General features: G+C 44.1%; 1 protein-coding gene, 1 long non-coding RNA gene and 2 other non-coding genes across 11 annotated transcripts in view; 1 reads left to right on the top strand and 3 right to left on the bottom strand.

Moving 5' to 3' along the window:
- TEX2 (testis expressed 2) overlaps positions 1 to 8,409 on the top strand; it is a 99,904-nt gene extending 91,495 nt beyond the window's left edge. For 7 of the 8 annotated variants that reach the window (XM_084837392.1, XM_084837397.1, XM_084837398.1 and 4 more), the window contains 3 exons: positions 3,666 to 3,875; positions 5,346 to 5,466; positions 6,426 to 8,409. In XM_084837392.1, the coding sequence (XP_084693518.1) occupies positions 3,666 to 3,875; positions 5,346 to 5,466; positions 6,426 to 6,548 (454 nt within the window). In that variant the 3' untranslated portion in view covers positions 6,549 to 8,409. The remainder of the gene's footprint in view (positions 1 to 3,665; positions 3,876 to 5,345; positions 5,467 to 6,425) is intronic. The other variant, XM_084837400.1, reaches the window with a different exon arrangement.
- Positions 8,410 to 11,091: 2,682 nt separating this feature from the next.
- Positions 11,092 to 21,006, bottom strand: LOC146353826 (uncharacterized). The gene is made up of 3 exons (XR_014788186.1): positions 20,701 to 21,006; positions 13,233 to 13,468; positions 11,092 to 11,409 (listed from the first exon to the last, which is right to left on the bottom strand). It is a non-coding gene; the product is annotated as an uncharacterized LOC146353826 (long non-coding RNA).
- LOC146353828 (small nucleolar RNA SNORA50) lies at positions 11,094 to 11,231 on the bottom strand. The gene has a single exon (XR_014788704.1). It is a non-coding gene; the product is annotated as a small nucleolar RNA SNORA50 (small nucleolar RNA).
- On the bottom strand, positions 11,854 to 11,918 carry LOC146353827 (small nucleolar RNA SNORD104). Its single transcript, XR_014788699.1, has one exon. It is a non-coding gene; the product is annotated as a small nucleolar RNA SNORD104 (small nucleolar RNA).
- Positions 21,007 to 21,015: the final 9 nt, after the last annotated feature.

Below are 21,015 nucleotides of genomic sequence, written 5' to 3'. Positions count from 1 at the left end.
TGATCTCCACATCTGCATCTGAAACATGTAGATCTTGCTGTGAGGAACACCTGAAAATCAATGCTTTGTATGCTATACTAGGAGCACAGATAGAAGAAACACAAGTCACTCATGCATCCTGTATCAGCATTTCTTTTGAACATCTGGGGTGGTCCTGAGTAGGGATGTACGAAAGTCACTTACCTTTTCAAAGGGTGACATTCGTGGGAGGGGGCAGGCACTCCATCCCTCCCCCCGAAATTCTCTCTGGCCAGCTCTGCTCCACAGAGATTCCGCGGAGCCGCCAGCTGGGGTCGCCCGCAGCTGGACATCCGGCCGCTGGGCAGCCTACAGGGATGCAAACGGTGGCTGCCGTAGCTGCTGCCATTTTCGTCCCTGTATTTTGCCGTGATAGGCTACATAAATATTTACGTAGCCTATCACGGCAAAGAACCCACAAAAAACAGCGAACGCAAATGGCGGCTACGGCAGCTGCCATTTGTGTTCCTTTTTTTTTTTTTTGCCGTAATAGCCTATGTAAATATTTACGTAGGCTAAAACAGCAAAAAAAAAAAGGAACGCAAATGGCGGCCGCTGTAGCCACCACCATTTGCGTTCCCTTAGTTTTGCCATGATAGGTTACATAAATACTTACTCCCTATGTTAGCCATGATAGGCTACGTAAGTATTTACATAGCTTATCACGGCTACATGGATGAAGCGAATGGCAGCCGCAGATGCAGCCGCCATTCGCAAGTCAGCACGGACAGCAGCAGGTAGGTGCTCCATTCTGGGCCCATTTCACAGGGCGGGGGGCTTCGTTCCGCCATGGATTTCGGGGGGCCAAATGCATTGGCATTCAGCCTCACCAAGATCCGTGGCGGAATTCTCTGACATCCCTAGTCCTGAGTGAGAGAAGATCATTTCCCCTCTCCTGACCTTTGGACTGTCTAGAGACCAACTGATTCCATCCTTGCTTTAGGGCTTTGAATCCAGAGAACATAGAGAGTCTCAAGGGTAGGCTTCCCTCAAATGGGAACATACAGAGTTCTTCTTCTCTTCTGTTGCTATGGGTCTGCAGGCCAGGATTCGGGCGCTTCAAGAGAGGAAAGAATGGGTCCTTCCAGGTGTTTTTCACTACAACTCCCACCAGTTGTAGCCAGTATGGCCAACAGTCAGGGATGATGGGAGTTGTAGACAGGAGGGGGACCCAGGTTGGGGAAGGCTGCACAAGGAGATTTTAATTCCTCTTTCACTGATGGAGGGAATGGTTGACTTGGACATGGAATGAGCAGCTGATAAAGGCAGGATATGACATTTCTCCACAACCTAAAGTCATAAGTCATGTTCTGGTGCAGAGACATAATATGCCTATTAGGGCAACTGTCGGATCTAGCCCACCTGGAAATACCTGTTCTTGAAGCCAGGGGACCCTGCAGGGAGCTGACTTGAATTTTGTACTGGTCTTTTAATATGGAATATAATTCTCAGCTGGTATGAATAAATGATGTATATCAGCACATATCTGGCCCATATGCATCTCTATAGAAGGTGTAGTGATGGGGCGGTGTCATCACCAGGCCACTTACTAGCCTTTCGAGTTGCATCCAAACTTAGTCATACTTAGGGTAGACCCAATAAAATCAATGAGACTTAAATGAGTTGTGACTAAGCCCCACTGATTTCAGTGGGTCTACTTGAAGTATGACTACATTTGGGCCCTCTGAGAGCCACCTCTGCTGTGAACCACAGTTGGGAAGTATACACAAACCGCCTGATCACCAAAGATGCTTCATTACTGGTTCTGAATGGGGCTAAGATGCTCGCCGCTTCCAGCAGCGTCCACCTTATTCCTATGCCACTGTTCTCCTCTTGGTGCATATAAACACAGGAGGCTGCATTACACTGAGTCAGACTGTTGGTCCATTTAAGTCAGCATTGTCACGGGATTAAATAATTAGGGTGAGAGAGGCAGGGGAAGGGATGGCATGTGTGTGGCCTCACCAAAAACTCCATCTGCTTGAATGTCTCCCAGGAGGAGGAGAATGTTACTTGTTACTGGTAAGAAGCTGGTGAATAGATTCTCCTTTATCATGCCAGTCCACGTTAACAAGGAACACATTTAGTGGCTAAAAATAACCAACTGTCGCACTCCCGGTGCCATAGAGAAAGGGGAAGCATTTGGGCCGAATGAATAACAGTTGCTAAACATTTGTAAACAGGAAGGGGTTTCTGCTGGCTTTTTGATGGTAACAATAGCCATCTGGATGTCTCTGTGTATCTATTTTGCTGCTGCTGCTGCTGCTGGTGCATTGATCTACATACTGGTCATCTCAGGAAAATCATAAATAATTTAGTAAACATAAACTGATGGTGGCAATTCCAGGAATGGCTACAGGTCTTCAGTAGCTATAGGCATCATTTTGCATTTTCCTTTGCATACAGTTATGAATAGACTGCCTGTCCCACCTTGACTGTGTGCTGTTGGGTAAAGACTTGTTAAGTGGGCACATGCAATGTAGGGATCTCAGGCCCAGGGACCACATCCAGCCACCTGGAGGTCCCCAGAAGGCCATGCCCTTTCCCTCGGCCACTGATGGCTTGGTGGTTTCCTGGCTTTTGTGCAGTTTCTTCCTGTTCTAAAAGGTTTAAATGCTTCTTTTAAGGCATAGTGACTGGCAATAAAAGCTTTAAGCTACAATGTGCTGGTTTTATTTGTATGTTGGCCCCACCCGTTTGCCTTTGGCCACACCCACTTGCTGCTGGATGCCCTCTCCCCTGCCCCGACAGCTTCCCTGAAATTGAATTTGGCCCTTTGGCTGAAAAACGTTCCCCAACCCTGCCCTACATAGGTTATGCTTGGCATTGTTTTCAGATGTCTCAGAGGCACTGCTTCCCTGTTCTTAACCATCGGGCTTTTAAAAAAATCTCATTCCACTCATTTGCACCCTCATTATTTTTGGTTTTATTTCTAACATTGGTATTCCACATTTCTAACCTGCTGGGAGCTCAAAGCAGTGGACAAACAACACTGCAGCAAAATCAATATCAGGTTAAGAACAATAACACAACAAGCAAAAATCCCTTACATTGACAGAGGTGAAACAGAAAACCAGGAGTGGCATCCAATTAACATTGGAGGGCACTGCGTTGGGAGAGGCTGGCCTATAGCAGTAGGCAACCTTTTTGGCACAAGTGCTACAGGTAAGGTTCACAGTGTGCATTAAAGTTCATCTGCACCTCCTGGCCTCATTGTGAATTTTGTCTCTCTTCTGCTGATTTGCAGAGTGGTGCAAGAGACAAGTGTGAAAGGCTGACTTTACCTATGCCACCCTCCCCCAACTTGCTGCCTTCCAGATGTTTTGGGCTTCAGTTCCATCAGCCCCAGGGAGCTTGGCCAGTGGTCAGGAATGCTGGGAATTGTAGTCCAAAACATCTGGAGGGCACCAGGTTCGTGAAAGCTGCTCCATGCCATTTGCCAGGTCCATACGCCTTTCAGCTTTTGTTCAAGAGTGCCACAAATCCTTCCTGTCTGTGCCACTGATGGCCTTTCAGCAGCAGATTGGCCATCCGTGGCCTAAAACATTCTATTTATAGCTGTAGAACAGTACAAAATGTTAAGGACCAAGCCTTATTTTTCAGGGATGGTGCTAAACTCTGATACCTTCTTATTCCCTCTCTCAAAGGTACGTGGGAGGGCACCGAACAAGTAAAATAATGAGATTTGTGGATAAGATTACAAAGTCAAAATACTTCCAGAAAGCAACAGAGACCGAGTTCATTAAAAAAAAGATTGAAGAGGTCTCAAATACTCCATTACTGCTAACTGTTGAGGTGCAAGAATGTAAAGGAACATTAGCAGTTAACATTCCACCACCACCTACTGATAGAATATGGTAAGCACAGCGAAGAGGACTTTTGACTTTCAAAAGCGGTCACCCCCCAGATCTGTATGATTTGTCATTTCTTCTTATGAAAGCATGGTAACAGTAATTTATTTTGTGTGTGTGTGTGTGCGCGCATGCATGCTGTGAAAGATTCCACTAAAATAATATTTTTTTCATATTTTAGATTTAGGGAGGCGCCCCCTCTCCCCCGCTTCTCTCCTACACATTGAAGAAAAAAGTTACACCATTTTCAGCAGGATTTTGACTAATAGACTTTAACTAGGCAGCAGAAATGTACTTTGAAAGTCATGCAGTAGAATTATATATTTATAACTGAACGTTATAAATGTAAAGCTGCAATCCTTTACCCACTTACTTGGGAGTAAGCCCCAGTGAACACAGCGCAACTTATTTCTGAGTAATGTTCTTAAGAGATAGCAAGGTTGGCTTGTATTTTGAACTTATCATCAAGTAAAAACTTTTGTTCCACAACAAATAGGTCCTCAAATTAAATTTGAGGTAATTAACACCTGGGAGAGTTCATGGTTAGCAGTGCAGGAAAGCGTGACATTGTATTCAGACTACAAGTTAATACTGAATGTATTTAAATGTCTATGGGGGGATTTGAGAATGCGAATTATGGATACAAAGTGGGTGAACAACTGATTTCTCATTATGTGTGTCCTTGAAAGAAACCCAATATAAATTGTTGTATCATTAGTATTTAACTCTAATCAGGTTAAAGAAAAGATTAAAGATGGCAAATTTAAATGCTGGAAGTGTAATGGAGGCTAAGTAGATGGTAGGGATGCCACCACATCTGAACTTAGTTTTTAAATATTGGATCTAATCTTAAATATCTAGAATAAGTTGAAGCCTGACACGTTTATTGGTACGGCTGAACTATTTGGGTGAAAATATTCTGAGGCCTGTAGACTGAGGCCTGTTTAACTGTCTTCTTGGCAACGAAGATTGTATTAGCTTGGTACTGGAATTCAGCAACAATATAAATGGCTGATCACAGTATTAGGAAATGTTGAAATGGACAAATTAATTGATAAAGTACATAGAAGAAACAGATCTATAACTTTTAAACTGGAAGAAAAAAATAAGACTACTTTGAAATATTGGAATATGCACACCAAGCTAAAAATATTTTTATTCATTTAAACTAGGACATACACACACCCTGGCCAAAAACAAAAACATACAATTGAAGAGGCACATCTCTGTTACATTGTAAAGCTAGTATGGTGTACTGGATATATTGTTGGATGTGGACCAGGGACACATGAGTTTAAATGCCTTCTCATCCATGAAGGTCACAAGATGGCTATGGACAAGTATTTGCATCTCAACCTAGCTGTCCTCACAGTGTGGTGGTTGAGGAGAGCACAGAATGTGTATTCCCCTAAGCACCTTGGAGAATAGGTAGTATATAATCCAAGTGTAATCATTCATTATTTGTGTTGTCTTGAGGTACGGTTTCCGAAGGCCACCCTACTTGGAGCTAAAAGCTCGGCCAAAGCTTGGCGAGAGAGAAGTGACTTTGGTTCATGTCACTGAGTGGATAGAAAAGAAGTTGGAACAAGAATTCCAGGTATGTTTCATCAAAGGTCTTTTAATTTTTGCTGGTGTTTACGTATGTCATTAGCTAACTTGTTCCATCCATAAAGTTTGGTGAGGATAGCATAGTAGCAACAGCTGCCAAGATGAAAATACCAACTGAAAGAGCAGTATACAGAAACAGATTGAGATTCTTGCCCATTGGCTTAATGCCAGGCATATGATGCCAGCCGAAATTAACATGCCCTGCAGTGTTTCTGAAAAATGCTCAGGTTCTTTACTTTGGTGATACTTGGGAATAGCTTGTGTCCCCAGTTAAATTGGGGGATTGCTTGATTTTAGTTTTCTTCAGTAAGATTTAATGAGGAATATAGGAGAATGTTGAAATCAGATTATTGTGGATGATCTCAAATAGAAAGCTGATTCTGTCCTGAGGTGAATGGATTATCATCACACATCCACACATTTTTATTGAATGACTATATTTCTAGAGTTCTGCCCACAGTAGAATACAGTTATGGAAACATTCCATCTGTAATAATTTGGTGAAGTCAAACTTCTATCAGCTTCCTTCAAAAATCTATGTGAGGGGGAAAAGGGGGCTTTTGCAGACAGATATTAAAAAGTACCGACTAAGGGTAAGTTAGTTGAAATGTAACAGTGCTGATGGTCTTCTCTCATCTGAAAAATGAAGTTGCTGTGCTGGTATAATGGCCATGACTGGTTTTCCAACTCTGTTTCATAATTTAAAATAAAATGTTGGAGACACATTATTGTGTAATAAACCCCTTAATATCATACTTGTTTTGCCTACTGATGTGCGGACGGCCCGAATTATCCATTATCTCCAGATTAAAAAGTAGAAACTGCTTCTTTAACCTGCTTTCAAGGGATGGACCTACCTCGGGAAATTGAACACATTTTTGGAGCAAAGTATTTGACTTGACTACATTCTTTGAATTGTGTTCCAATTAATTTTTTAATGCTTTGCAGAAAATTTTTGTTATGCCAAACATGGACGATGTCTATATTCCTCTAATGCACTCAGCCATGGATCCACGCTCATCTGTGTGCCCTCTGAAAGATTCTGTGACAGACGCTACTGATCAGCCATGAAATGTGATGACTGCAGTTTACAGTATTAACAGATTGCGTTCCTGTTTTTTTTAAAGAAACTGTTGAGTAATTTTTTTTGTCCTTGTGCCACATCTTATTTTGCTTTTGAAGAGGATTGCTTATGCCAATTGTTGTACCAGTTGTCCAGGTATATTGCTCCTATCTACTTGAGCATTAGTTCCATTTCTAGACTGGTCTGTACCTTTGCAGCGGCTGCTGCTGGGATTTCAACATAGCAATTAATGTGCACTATTCTGCAGTCAGGAATTAGCAAGCAGTCAATTGGCAAGCTTTCCAAGAGTTGCAATTGATACAGCTTTGCTACAAATGGGGTTGTTTGTGGACATGCAGTATTGGCAATGCATAGTCTTGTCTCATGCAGCCACACGAAACTTGTCCGCTACAAGGAACAAATTTGTGTAATTGGAAGATGTTTTCCCTCTCTCTCTCTCTCTCTCTCTCAGGCAGTTGGAGGTGTAAAATGAACTGGCATGTTCTTTCACTTCTGCAGTCCAATAGCTTGTGTCAAGCAATTTTGAAATATTTTCTGGAGCTAAGAATGTAAATTGGATATATAGGCGATATATTGTGAATCACTTCATGTGGACTATACATAGTAACTTATTTTTTCATACAGAATTCTGCTTCTTTTGGAAACAAGTAGCCATATAACACATGCAAACATACTGAATTGATTAGTGAGGCAGGATCTAGCAATTCGTTAAAGAAACACAAATTTGGGAAAGCCAGACCATAGTAAGCCTTTTATTTAGTGAGGTACAATCACCATGGCTTGTGATTTCATGATGAATGTTAAACACACATGGAAATGTCCTAATACCGTGTGTGTGCATGCATGTGTGCACTAGAAATTATTGCAGTTTAGCCTGTATGGATGGAGTTGTTCAACTCGATTGACTAAACCTGTCTCACATTTCTGTTGCTGTTTTCTCGTTGCATACACTGTTCCATGTATACAAATACAGTGCATCCACTCTTTTTAACCTTTTAGGTGCAAATCCTGACTGCACTTTGTCATCATTAGCTATTGCAAAATACACCTTTTAGGCCATCTTGGTGTGAAAATAGGAAGCGCAACAGGACTCTGAAGCACTACTACCAACAGTGGCCAACACTCAGCAGCAGCCTTAACCAACCTGGCGCCCTCCAGATGCGTCGGACCCCAGGGGGCACTAGGTTGGGGAAGGCTGCTCAAGGGAATCTGCCTTGCTGTCCCTTTTGGCTAGGAACATTAGACTAAACATGCCCATTAAATGTTTTGAACACTACACAAATGGTCAACATCAGTAACGAGTGTTTCTTGATACTCAATATTGCCAACTACTTATGTCAAGAGAATGTTAATTTGGTTTACAAAGCTGGTAAACTCTTGAGCTCACCATTTCATAGTGTACTATTATGCTTTATGTGGTTTTAAAACTTTTTTGTATGTTTTGTTCAGTTACAGTGTATAAAAAGTTCTCATGATTTGCAATCTCTAAACGAAGGTTTTTTTTTAAAGCACCTTGCCTGAAACATATTTAAAGAAAATTAGCATTTAATATATTTAAGTATTCACATTATTTAGACACTGATTTTTGTTAACTACACCCCTGTGACCATTCCATTTTGGGGTATTGTTCCAAGTCCTTGTTCTATGAAAACAGTTGCCTCTTCCTGAAGTCTGCATGTCTTGTTCATGGCTTTTTTCCATGTGCAATAACAGTCAGTCTAAAGACTAGATGCACTAATGTGTAAACAGACGTTGAGATTTGACACAAGTGACTTCACTGCACTACATGATCAGACTATGTGGGTTATTACAATGGGTTTGCTTTGTTTTCCAAATTAAATTTATCCTATGTCAAAAGTCCTGTTTCAATGTCATTTTTGAAGTCATGAACAGGGGCGAGGAAGCTCTGTCCAAGGGACATCTAGTGCTTCCCAGAGAAAGTCCCCGAAGGAGGCAGGTTGGCAGAGCTCCCTTACGCAAGTTCCGCCAACTTGTTTCCTTCCAAAAACTAGGGTTGCCCTGGAAGCACTAAATTGTCATTGCACAAGCAGCAGGGGCCACTTGTGCAATGGAATTGGCAAGGCAGAAATGTCAAGATTCTGTCCTTTGAACCCACCGCCCTCCTGTCACTTCCGAGGACTTCAGAAACACCCATTATGTGTTTAGTCCCAATTCCGTGACCTGCTAAACTTTGTAACTAAGAAGCGTACCCAGTTTTGTTTTTCTTCTTCCATCCCAATCCCTTTCGCTGTTGTAGTGTCTTAGATTGTAAGCCTGCAGGCCGTTCTATCCTGTAAGCTGCTCTGACAGTCTTTTGGGTTTAGGGACAGGATAAAAACGCTGTATACAAGAGATACTCAATGTGCAGGTGCTTAGCTGCATAGGTGTCTGGTAAAACAGTAACAGGTATGGGCAACACCACTGTGGTGGGAGCTGCAGGAGCCTAACTCCCCTGCCTCCTCCTTCCAGCCCCCAGAATGCTACAGAGGATCAGGGGCCCCTCCTGAATGGTGCAAGCTACTGGGGGCACCTTGTGCAAGGAGGATTATCTGCCAGTGCTTCCATTTGATCCCTCTCAGCCCACCCTGTTCAGGAAGGTCCTCTGACCCTCCATGTAGCATTTTGGGGGGAACTCTGGCACACACCCATCTCAGAAGCAAATAAAATATTTTGCCTTCTTTCCTTATGAAAACACTGAAGCATGATTTAATACCAGGATTTATTTAGTTTAATGCTCAGAACTTTTTTAAAAAGTTTGAAATAGCATCTCTTAGGAAAAGAAGTTAATGAGGAAGTCTCCTCTATAGGGCTCCTGAAAAGGATGATTTAACCAGCCTCCCCCATGTGGTGGACTTCAACTCCTGGCTTAAGGGGATAACCGATTTTGTTCTGTCAGGACAATCTACAAGCCTTAGGTTATAAAACACTCTTTCCAGAACACTAATAACTTGGGAAAGCTACAGGATTTAGTAGTTATTAAATATTCAGTTTTTGGTTGGGATGGCCAACACATTGTTCCTAAGCCCCTATCTAAAGGGAAAGTTCTACTGGCTACCTTCCCAAAAACTGTTGGAAGGAGAGCAAGGGGAAGTACCATTGAGCAAGCATAATACTGGATTTAAGCCTGTACATTAAATTTCAGAATGGGCCATGCAAACCAAAGACTATCCCCTCCTCCCCACCGAAACTAAGAACACAGACTAGCTGCTACTAGTTGATCTCTACTGTTTGATCTTTAGATCAGCAGTCCCCAACCTTTTTGGCACCAGGGACCAGTCCAGTTTTTCCATGGACGGGGGGGAGGGGGGGTTCTGCTGGCAGACTTCCAGCAATGGCTATGCGCTGGCAGACTTCCAATGGCTATGCGGACGCCATTTCCATCCCTATTCTTTGCAGTAATCAGCTACATAAAGATTTACCTAGCCTATTACTTGTAGAACAGGAACACAAATGGCGTCCGTGTAGCAGACGCCATTTGCGTCCCAGCGGCTGGAAGTCCGCCAGTGGCCAGAGCCAGCCAGCAGTTCTGTGGACTCACTGCGAAGTGGAGCTGGCTAGGGCCAGTGAGGATTCGGAGGGGGGGAGGGACAGATTGCCTCCCACCCTGCGGACCCCCCATGGACCCAAGGTGAGGGGGTTTCTCACACCCCTGCAGCCCAGTTGCTGACAGGCCACGGACTGGTACTGGCCCAGGGGTTGGGGACCCCCGCTTTAGATTTAGAAAGTTAAAGAATTCTAGGATAGAAGCCATTTACTTGAATAGATACCAGAGCAGTAAGCTAAGGAAACTTGTCGACTCTCATCTGAACATTCTGCTCAAAATTTCAGACTTCAGTGAAACTTCACGTGTGAAACTTCGAGTGTTACGAGAAGTCAAGTATCTTCAGTTGTTCAAGTAAAGCAGGGGTGCACAACCCACAGCCCAGGATCCTCATGCAGCCTCCCTGCCAAGGCCTTAACTGCAGCCCCTCCAGAGTGGCCAGATTCCCACCTTCCAATTTCCCACTGCTGTAGTTGCCACCGCTGCTACCATCAGTTGCTAGCCACATCTCCACCCCCTCTGCCAGCTAGCTTTGAGGAAAGCGCCATCTGTATCAGGATCACACTGTGTGCACGTGGATGTGAACACGTGACCCGACCAAGTATCACATCCAGCCCTTGGGGCCAAAAATGTTGTGCAGCCCTGAAGAAAAGCAGACAAGCTGAAGCCCTGTACCACACTTTGTTCCTTATGGTCTTAACTAGAAGTGGTCCACTTGTGGCCCTCCAATGTTTTGGCCTACAACTCCCATCATCCCTCACTATTGGCTGTGCTGTTCAGGGTTGATGGGAGCTGGAGGCAACATATCCGGAGGGCCACAAGTTGCCCACTCCTACGCTAAACTTTTGTGAACCACTCAGACAGCTATTGGGTGGTATAGAAATGTAGTAAAAATAAGTAAGCCAGCCAGTATTGTCACTGAAAACTCTCTAAACATTTACTGCAATCTACCCTTGCTTTATTTCTGGATTGGAGTATTAATCACAGGATGAAATGTAACTTGCCTTTAAAAGAATCACTCAGGGTTCAGCTGAGCAACACCAGTTATAAGCAAGTTCTTTATTTTTGCACTGTAGCGTAGCCAGTGAGGCCATGAATGGGGCCATGCACCAGTTCAAAGGCAGTGCTTCAAAGCCAACTAAGAAAAATTCTACGCAAAATAATGGGGTTTGTTTTAGCTTTTATTCTCTTTAGCTTTTATATACAGTGCATCCTCACACCAATCCTCTCAGCACTGTGTTAGTCAAAAGAGTAATGGCTGCTTCTACGATTTTCATTCCATGAGCTCAAGCAAGAATCTTTCATACCTGCAAATAAGGAAAGTAAAATTTAGAGTGCTGTCAACATAAGCCTCCTTTGCAAGAACATTTGCATGCCTGCACTTTTTCCTAGATGAACTTGAGCACACTCCGGGAGAGAGTGGCGTTCAGGAAGGCCTGGCATGCTATGGTCCATGGGGTCACGAAGAGTCGGACACAACTTAACTGAACAACTTTTTCCAAGAATACATACACATGGCACCAGTCAAATTTCCACATGTTAATGACCACTGGCTGGCTGTGAATATTAAGCTGCCTCCTATAAGCCCAAAGCAGATTTAAATCTTATTTCAGCTATAAGCTTCAGGGATCTTCTATCATGCCATCTTTAAGTGGAAATTGCTTTTCACAAAGAGCCAGCAGCAACTAAAGCAGCTGCAATGGAAAGAGAAACCGGGTACCACTACCTGCCTTTGGCAAGTGATGCTGGAAGCTCAGATTCAATGTCTCTTCATCTGTATCAGAAGTCTAACACGCCAAAAGGGAATCATCACAGCAGCCAGCAATGTGCCCTGTCAGAAGCACTCCCTTCATTACCCAGTTGCCACTCCCCGCCTCATCCCTGAGGGTTTGGGGCAGGCAACCTGGTGCCACCCAGATAATGTTGTACTACAACTCCCTTAATTCCCAATAATAGGCCATGCTGGCTGGGTCTTATGGAAGTTGTAGTCCAAAACATGGAGGACACCACCAGGTTTCCTATCAGTTTAGGGGACACAAGTTTCCTCACTCCATGCCTAATGGCTTCACTTCTAATTGCACCCTAATCTCAGCCATCACGTACTTTTTATTTTGGAAAGCCACCACCAGTTCCATTCTCAGAATCAAGCATGGGTTTTACGCTACTCTCCATCCATAAACACTTCAAAGAGATAGAGATCTATCCCCAAATTACTCTGGCTATATCCAGCCAATAACTGGAGCACAGCCATGGCCATATAAAGTAAATTGAAAGCACAGCGAACATACACCACTGTATATTCAGTACTGGAGAACAATTCAGGTATTGTTATTTCTTTCCAAGTGTGCCAACTAAGCCTTCAATCTTAAGGCTTACAGTCTCCCCCCTTTTCAACCGAGGGTATTAAGAGATGCAACTGTTGTTGCTATTAAATGCACTGGCCGCTTAAATATCCAAAGTCGCTTAACTTTCAATTCATAACTGCACGTGCTTTGAAACAAAGCTCTAAAACCCTTCGGCAGTTACAAGAAAATCCAAACCACTAGCTGTTATTTCAGTTCACGTAGGGCAGAATTCCCCAACCTGGGGAATGTTTTGGACTACAACTCCTAGAATTCCTGGCGATTCAGCATGCTGGCTGGCGCTGATGGGAGTTGGTTTCCAAAACATCTGGAGGGCCCCAGGCTGGGGAAGGCTGACGTAGGGCAAAGTCCGCTTCGGCGTATAGGGCATGCGGGAGGGCTACGACCCCAGATTCACACTGCACCATATCGCCCGCAAGGAGTTATTCCGCCCTGTTCCCCAACCTCAACCTCGCTGGTGACGCGTGCAGCCTAATGCTCTGCATTTTTACTTGGGAAGCCCCCCGAGTTCAACAGGGCTTGCCCGCCGGTTCGTATACACAGGCTTGCGACCTTGGGTCGGAGAGAATGACCTAGCTCGGCTTCGGTGTTTTCTCCCCAACGCACACTCCGGATCCTCCCTTCTCCGCGCCAGGGAAAGCAGACGCGCAGGCTTCACGGCAGCCGTTCCCCAACTCCTATTTCCGCATGTGGCCAAAGCCTTCTTCCCTTTCCCATAGACAAAGCCAACCCCTTTCCCCAAACGAGCACCCCAAGACAACACTCACCTCCCCCTGCAGTAAAAAGGACGAGCGAGACGGCGGCACCTCTACTTATATCCGTCACGACGCACCAAGCTCCACCCCTGTCGCCCGAAGCCGACCGGGACGCCGTTGCGCTTTCACGTGATGGATGTGATCGCGCTGAAAGTACGTCGGAAATGCGCAATACGTTTGTTTGCTTCTTTCTCGGCGCTTTAACGCTTGGGAGGGATTATCCTCATGGTGGGTTGAAGGTTTCTGGCCTAAAAGAAATAAAGCGGCTGCAGTCTTATTGCATGATGCTGTACGTGCCCACCCAGAAGTAACTCCCATTGATTTCAAGGAGGCGTATTCGCTTGTAAATGGGTATCGGATTGCAGTCCTCAAGCAGTTACCTGGGAGTAAGCCCCATTGAATTAAATAGGACTTACTTTCGAGTAGAAATGCATAGGATTGCGCTGTAAATCAGGATCCTGCTGAAGGAAGGGTTGGCATGCGACTTAGTCTAATAAATTGCACTCCGTTCTTCAATTATTTAAGACTCATTTATTTTTTCTACATTTTAATGCATTTATACATTTGTAAATTATGGTAGGAAAATCTAGACTACTGTAGTTCTGAAGTCATTTACTCAACTCAGGGCTAGTCCTTCAACTAATTTCGGGCACAATCCTATGCGTATTTGGAACGGAAAAAGTCCTACAACTAACACGCTGGACGTTGTAGGAATTTTTCCTGTGTAACCATACATAGGACTGCACCCTTAAACGGAGTTTCTATAGTCTTATGGTTTGAAAGGAGTTGGTGCCTTAAGTGCTTTTTTTATTTTAGCTCCCAAGAACAAAGTTTTTTTTTTTAACCTCTAGCGTGTGTTTGATGCTTTTATCCGCTAGAGGCCGATAACTGCTCATTTAAAAAACTGATAAATCACAAGTAGGGAGGAGAGTATTCCTAATCCCCCCCAAATATATTTTGGGGGAGCTGAACTTCTAAGGGAGCAATCCTATGCAAGTTTAGACAGAAAGAAGTCTTACAACTCCCAGCATTATCCCCTAGCCATGCTGGCTGGGGCATGCTGGGAATTGTAGGACACTTTTCTGTCTAAACTTCCTTAGGATTGCACCCTTAAAATATGCTTTTTAACGAGACAGATAACTAGAAATAAATAAATAATAAGAAAATAATTATATGAACACGAAAATAAATTGTTAATATCTTTGCTCTTCATTGCAACATGTTAAACCCATTAAATCTTTTGGGGAAAGTAGTACTAAATTTGTCCATAACTTACAGGGAACTTCCTAGCTCATCTCCCCAATTAACAAAATTTTAAAATTAAACAAAGGAGAAATAAGAAAATAGGACACTTAAATAGCTGTGACTGGCCCCTAGTTGTGTCATTTTTTAAAAAAGAAAAATCAGTGTTTATGAACATGTTTATGAGTCACTATTGCATTGCTGAATTCCAGTGAAAGCAGAGGAATTGCTTTCACACTCTGGGTTGGATCCAAACTTAGTCATACTTTCATACCATTGATTTCAGTGGTCTACTCTAAGTATAACTAAGTCTGGATCCAACCCAGCAACTTGGAGTGCTTTCATAGCTTGTGTTTCTTCCCCAGAATTGACATACTTGACTCGGTTATTACGGAGACTCTAGATCATGTAACTGCCAAGCCGTTACAGTCTAGTGCTTCCCCCCTCCCCATCCTTTAAGACCAGGGTGGGTCGGCGCATGGGGTCTTCACAACAATGGAATGAGAAGCGCATTGGAGTATTATCTGAATTTTCATGGGATCGGCTTTGGTCCATCAGGGACACATGAAGCAAGATAAGCGCAGTGTACTGCACCTTTAAAATCTGGTTTTGAGGGGTCACACAGTACTTGAAAGGAACATACTTCCGAGTGGGGGGGGGTAGAACTGAATGTCATCAATCTGGCTGGGGCAGCTCAACCAATGAGAGAGGCTGAGCAACTAATTTTCCCCATGTGTGCAGATTTCCCTGAAGAAGCCAAAATTCCCAGTTCTCAAGTGGCCATTCCAGCACTCTGCTGCAGAGTTATTGCTTCCAAACCCCCCATTTCTCCTCCCTGCTCACAATGGGAAGCTCCCGTAAACCAAAAGATTGTTACTGCAATAAACAGAGAAGGGACTTTACATAACAGAAATGACTTTACATCAGAGAAACTACCAAACATCAAAGAAGTACGGCATCAAAGAGGTACAGCAGTAGCGGTTTAAGAGAGAATCAGAGAAGCAAAAAAGTGGGCGAGTTACTAAAGTTAGCCTTTAGCGCTTTAGGCTCCAAATGCATAGAGGTATGTTAAAGATTCACTGCAGGGGAGTGAGATTTATTTCTTCTGAGTAAACATGCACAGAAGGGAGGATATGTTAAAGATTAAAAGCAAGCTACCTAAGGTGAATGAGTATCCCCGCTACTGCGGTAATGTGAGGGGTTGCTGCTGTGCTCCTGGGGATTTTTTCAATGAGAAAAACTACTTCCATTGGGAAACAAGAGGGAATGGGGCGTCCCACCCCCTTGACTACATCACTGCCAGGTCACAGAGGCTCACTCAGGATTTAATGCAGGGGGACATGGCATACTGTGGTAAAACTGCCAGGGAGCTGCTTTCAGTAAAAAAGTTGAAGCAAAAGGAGTTTCAGAAAATGCGGCTTTAGAAGAGGGAAGTGGCTGGTTGACAGCAGATTGGTGAAGACGTCTTCTGTCGCAAAGGACCTCAGACTGCTCTAACTTCACACTAAATCGCTCGTGAAGGCAGCCGCCTGGTATGTGGTGATGCCAACCCAACTTCAATTCACTTGGTGTGGAAAAGTGGTCCATGATGTTGATGGTGACACCTGGTGAAGTCCTGCCTTTCTGATTTGCTTGTTGTGTATTTTTTTGGTTCTACTGTCATCATCAACTCTATAGAGCCCTCTCAGATAAGGTTAAAATTATGCAGATCAGCTGTTTGGGAGATGATGCAGGGGACTAAATTCAGGCCCCACCCCCTGGTCTTGACAAATAACTGATTGCCAAGATTTCAGCCTGTACTTAAAGTTTGTAACTCCACCATTACACATCCTGCAGTGAGATCTCTTCTCCTGATATAGTTCATCAGCTGGCATTTGCTTTTTTCTTTAAATAAATAAATAAATTACATTGATGTTGTTTTACGTTAAAATGAATTGCGCTAACAAAAAGAACATTAAAAGTTATTTAGCAAATTTCAGACTTTTCCTTTTGGGTACTATGGCTAAAGCAGTAATTTAGCAGCAACATTTGTCTTTAGCGTGTGGGTGGGCACCTCTGAGTTCAAATGGGGAATATAGTGCTATATTATGCTTGGTGGAACAACAGCGACAAATAGAGAGGGGGGCTCCTGGACTAAGTCTGCTTCTCCCCCTGCCCTCACCAATCTGCACTGTCGGAGCTCAAAGCTTTAATCATCTGCTTATCATATGTCCACCCTGCAGAAGCTACATCTGCATCCCCCGTGGCTGGGGGGGGGGGCGTGCTGGCTGAGTGGTACACCACATGCTTTGCATGCAGAAATTTAATTCCTTGCAACTCCAAGTAGGGCTGGAAAAAATTCTGCCTGAATCCCAGAGAGCTGTTGCCAGTCATGTCAACAATACTGGGATAGATGGACTTATGATCTAAGTCAGTATAAGGCAGCTTCCTGTGTTCCCTATGTCCCCTCCCCCCGCCCAGTCCCCCAAGCTGTATGTGGGCTTCTTGCAGCCTAGCTGCAGGTAGGCTGCAAAACCCTCTTTCTGAAAGCCAGCAATTTTTCAAAGAAGCCAGACATGACATATGTACTCAGCAATAAAATTTTGCAGGGTGGAATGTGCCTGTTCACTGTTCCAGTCTGTCAGCCATGCCCTCTTCCACAATACTTCATTCCATTCTCCCACCACCAACACTGAGTCAATGTTCAATAGCGACTGAACATGCTCAGTCCTAATTAGATTATTGGGGGGGGGGTTCATTTTTTTCCCCTAAAGCTTTTTTTGTACTTCAGGAAACCCTTAAGAATGAGATCTTGCTTCTGAACTTCATAAATAGAGGGAATTATTTTGAATAGAACACCATTTGCCTTGCAACTCCTATTAAAGATAACAGCAGCAAATGATATCTAACAAGGGCAAATGAGTACAGCATGAAAATATAAGTACTGGTTAGGAGCCCTCATGCAAAATCATTTGCTAAGCATTTGTTCATTCACAAGCATCAAGTGTGTCTTTCAGTCACCATTAAGTTTGTTCAAGGACCTTTGGAACTGATGGATAGTTAATGGAAATGCATGGTTTCTCTTTTTATTACAACTGAAATTCACCTAGGCATAGGAGGGTCATGGTGACTTTCTGTCCCAAAATCTCCTGCCAATGTGCAAAACAAATGCACTTATCACTGGACTAACTTGGTCTGCAAGTAAAAATTGCCAGGGGAGTTAGACAAGCTTTTGCCACACTCTTTAAATTCACGCTAAAATTGACCTTTAGACATTTTAGCAGCATGGATTGGCCCACCATTTTATCAAGCACTGTTTTGTTTTGTTTGCTGGAAGAATTCTGTGCTTCTCAGAAACTTGGCACCCTATCAAGCTCTATTGCCTTTGCTACGATTGGTGTTAACTTTCCTTTCTTTAAAATCTTATCATGTATGAATGACCTCATATGGCATTTCTTGCAATAAGAACATATGGTGAGCATTCACACATACAAAGAAATGAAGAAACATAATACCAAAATACTCTATACAAGTGCCCTCTGTCCATGTAAATATCCCAAGCTGGAAAGTTAGTGCCCATTCATTTGTCTTGATAGTCTACCCTATCACTAAGACTCAAGATAACATTACTTTATGTCCGGCATTTTCACAATGGGTGGGTTCACACAATCATTTTCATCCACAGTAGCTTAAATAAGCCACTGTGGTTTACAGCACGTGCTGGGTGCTCACAGGCGCCTGTTTTCATAACCCAACCCCCACTTGTAGGTTGTTGTGTCATCCCAACTCGGCAAGGGTGGGTTGTTCGGGTGGTTAACAAACCACCCAGAACCCATGGGTTGTTTAACTATGCCAACAACCCACCCTTGCCAGGTTTGAATGACATGACAACCTACGAGTGGGGATTGGGTTACGTAACAGGCTGTGCCGCAAACCATAGCGACTTATTTAAGCTATGGTGGCTGAAAATGACCATGCGAACCAGGTCATTAACTGCATACGGTACAGCATTATTATTCTCATTTTACAAATGGGGAACTGCAATGGAAACTCCTCCCACACACAAGCTTTGAAACCTGTGTATAGCATATTTTCTCAACAAGGGCAGGATATACCAAGTCAGACACTTCAGTATATTGTATTTGTGGGTACTGAGAATTCTTTCTGTACTTTGGAGTTGATAAGTATTTGTAAGTTTGGTTTCCCATGATTTGGCTTGGAACCAGAGATATACTGTATGTCCTAAATGTGATATGTCATTGTGTCTAACCAGCCAAAGGGGATGGCATTCAGACTCCCCAATATCAGGGAGTGATGCTACAAGAATGGCCACTGGATAGTTACATCACCTTTATGCCAACAAGAAGAATATTAGCTGATGGCCCCAACACAGTATATATGCCTGCTAACAATCAGCCTTTTTGTTCCAGCATTGTCAAACTGATCTCCTTCCTCTGCCTTTTCCTTCCATTCCCCCTTCTCTTGTATGGAAGGCACAGACTGTCTTATTTTGATATATTACCTAGACACACCCTGTCAACAAAACAAATAAAGCATTACGTGGCGAATGAGCAATGAAGACCATAACTACATTTAACACGTGGTAATGTTCATGTTCCCCCACCCCCTACACAGAGATTGTTTCTGTATATGAGAAAATGAATGTATGAAGCAGCTCCAAGTCACTTGCCAAGGCCAGAGGTAGATAACCTTGGACCTTCCCGATCAAATTTCAACCCATCGTTGGTTGGGTCACACTGACTCATAGTTGCAGCAAATATTAAGTAGGGGGTGACCTTCGCCAGAGCCTATGCGTGTTTACCAAGTCCCATTTTATTCAAAGTTATTTCATTCAGGTAAGTGTGCATGGGACTGCAGCCGTGCAGTGTGAGCCTATGCAGTTAGTTGTCCCTAAATTCATGTTTCTCTGGGCTTAGGCACACATTACTCCACATAGCATTAGGCTGTTAAAACGCCTAGGCATTAGTATCAAATACTTATGAGACTTTGGCACCCAAGATTTCTGCAGCATGGAGTAATTAATAATCTATAACTTTTCCTGTGGACTCTGCCCACTGCAACTGGTATTTTGTCCTCCTCCACAACGTTGTGAAATGTAGCTACCTCACTGAGGTAGTACGTGTATATCTGGGCTGTACTATTCCTTGCATACAGAAAACTGGTGCATCAGGGGAAAGCCTACATTGGAACCCTTCTCCCTGATACCAGATATTCTATTTAGTTTTTGTACAAAGAAGCATCGAAGAACTTCCCAGGATTTGGAAGCTATGCTTCGAAAGAACACAACAGAATGACATTTAATAGGGAGGAATGCCAAGTTCTGCACCTAGGAAAAAGAAACCAAATGCACAGTTACAAGATGGGGGATACGTGGCTCAACAACACTACAAGTGAGAAGGATCTTGGAACTGTTGTCGATCACAAGCTGAATATGAGCCCACAATGTGATGTGGCTGCAAAAAAGGCAAATGCTCTTTTGGGCTGCATTAATAGAAGCATAGCTTCCAAATCCTGGGAAATACTAGTTCCCCTCTACGCAGCACTGGTTAGGCCTCATCTGGAGTACTGTGTCCAGTTCTGGGCACCACACTTGAAGAAGGATGCAGACAAGCTGGAGAGGGTTCAGAGGAGGGCAACAAAGATGATCAGGGGCCTGGAAACAAAGCCCTATGAGGAGAGACTGAAAGAACTGGGCATGTTTAGCCTTGAGAAGAGAAGACTGAGGGGAGATATGATAGCGCTCTTCAAGTACTTGAAAGGTTGTCACAGAGAGGAAGGCCAAGATCTCTTCTCCATCATCCCAGAGTGCAGGACACAGAATAATGGGCTCAAATGACAGGAAGCCTGATTCCAGCTGAACATCAGGAGAAACTTCCTGACTGATAGAGCAATACGACAATGGAACCAATGGCCTGGGGAGGTGGTGGGCTCCCCCACACTGGAGGCATTCAAGACGAGGCTGGACAGCCTCTGTCAGGGATGCTCTGACTTGGATTCCTGCATTGAGCAGGGGGTTGGACTCGATGGCCTTGTAGGCCCCTTCCAGCCCTACTATTCTATGATTCTAACTCTCAACTGCGGTCCGAAAGAGTTCAGCTCAGATACAGGTTTACCATCCCAGCGAGGTCAACTGCAAACCAGTCTGAATTATTAGTAAGCGCGGACAGCGAGGGCTTGATTCGTCCTGTAGGTGAGATAGAGAGGCTTATGCAGTCTGGCTTGGATGCCTCGCACACACCTAAACGCAGGGTTGCCAGGACACTTTGGAAACTCTCAGCTTCTCGAGCTGGAAGAATATGTTTCCAGAGCTGGCCATCCCTGTGGGACAGCTGCCAGGCCTTTTCCCAGCAGGGAGGAGGCGGAGAGCCTGCTGGGCACGGCCCTGACCACGAGGTTCGGCCTGTTTTCTGTTTATAAAACCGTGGGCGCCAAGGTCTCCCAAGTGCAGACAGCGATACACACGATCCCGGACACACGGAGCGCCAGCCAGGGGGCCGGCAGGCCTCGCCCGCGCACGGCTCTCGCCGCCTTCCCCTCCCTCCTGGCGTGCGGC

Source organism: Heloderma suspectum, chromosome 2, assembly GCF_057233095.1.
Source record: "Heloderma suspectum isolate Gila_16-S chromosome 2, 16-S_ref, whole genome shotgun sequence".
NCBI lineage: Eukaryota > Metazoa > Chordata > Lepidosauria > Squamata > Helodermatidae > Heloderma > Heloderma suspectum.
Note: the sequence above shows the minus strand (reverse complement) of the source record. Positions and strands in the feature narration are given on the sequence as shown.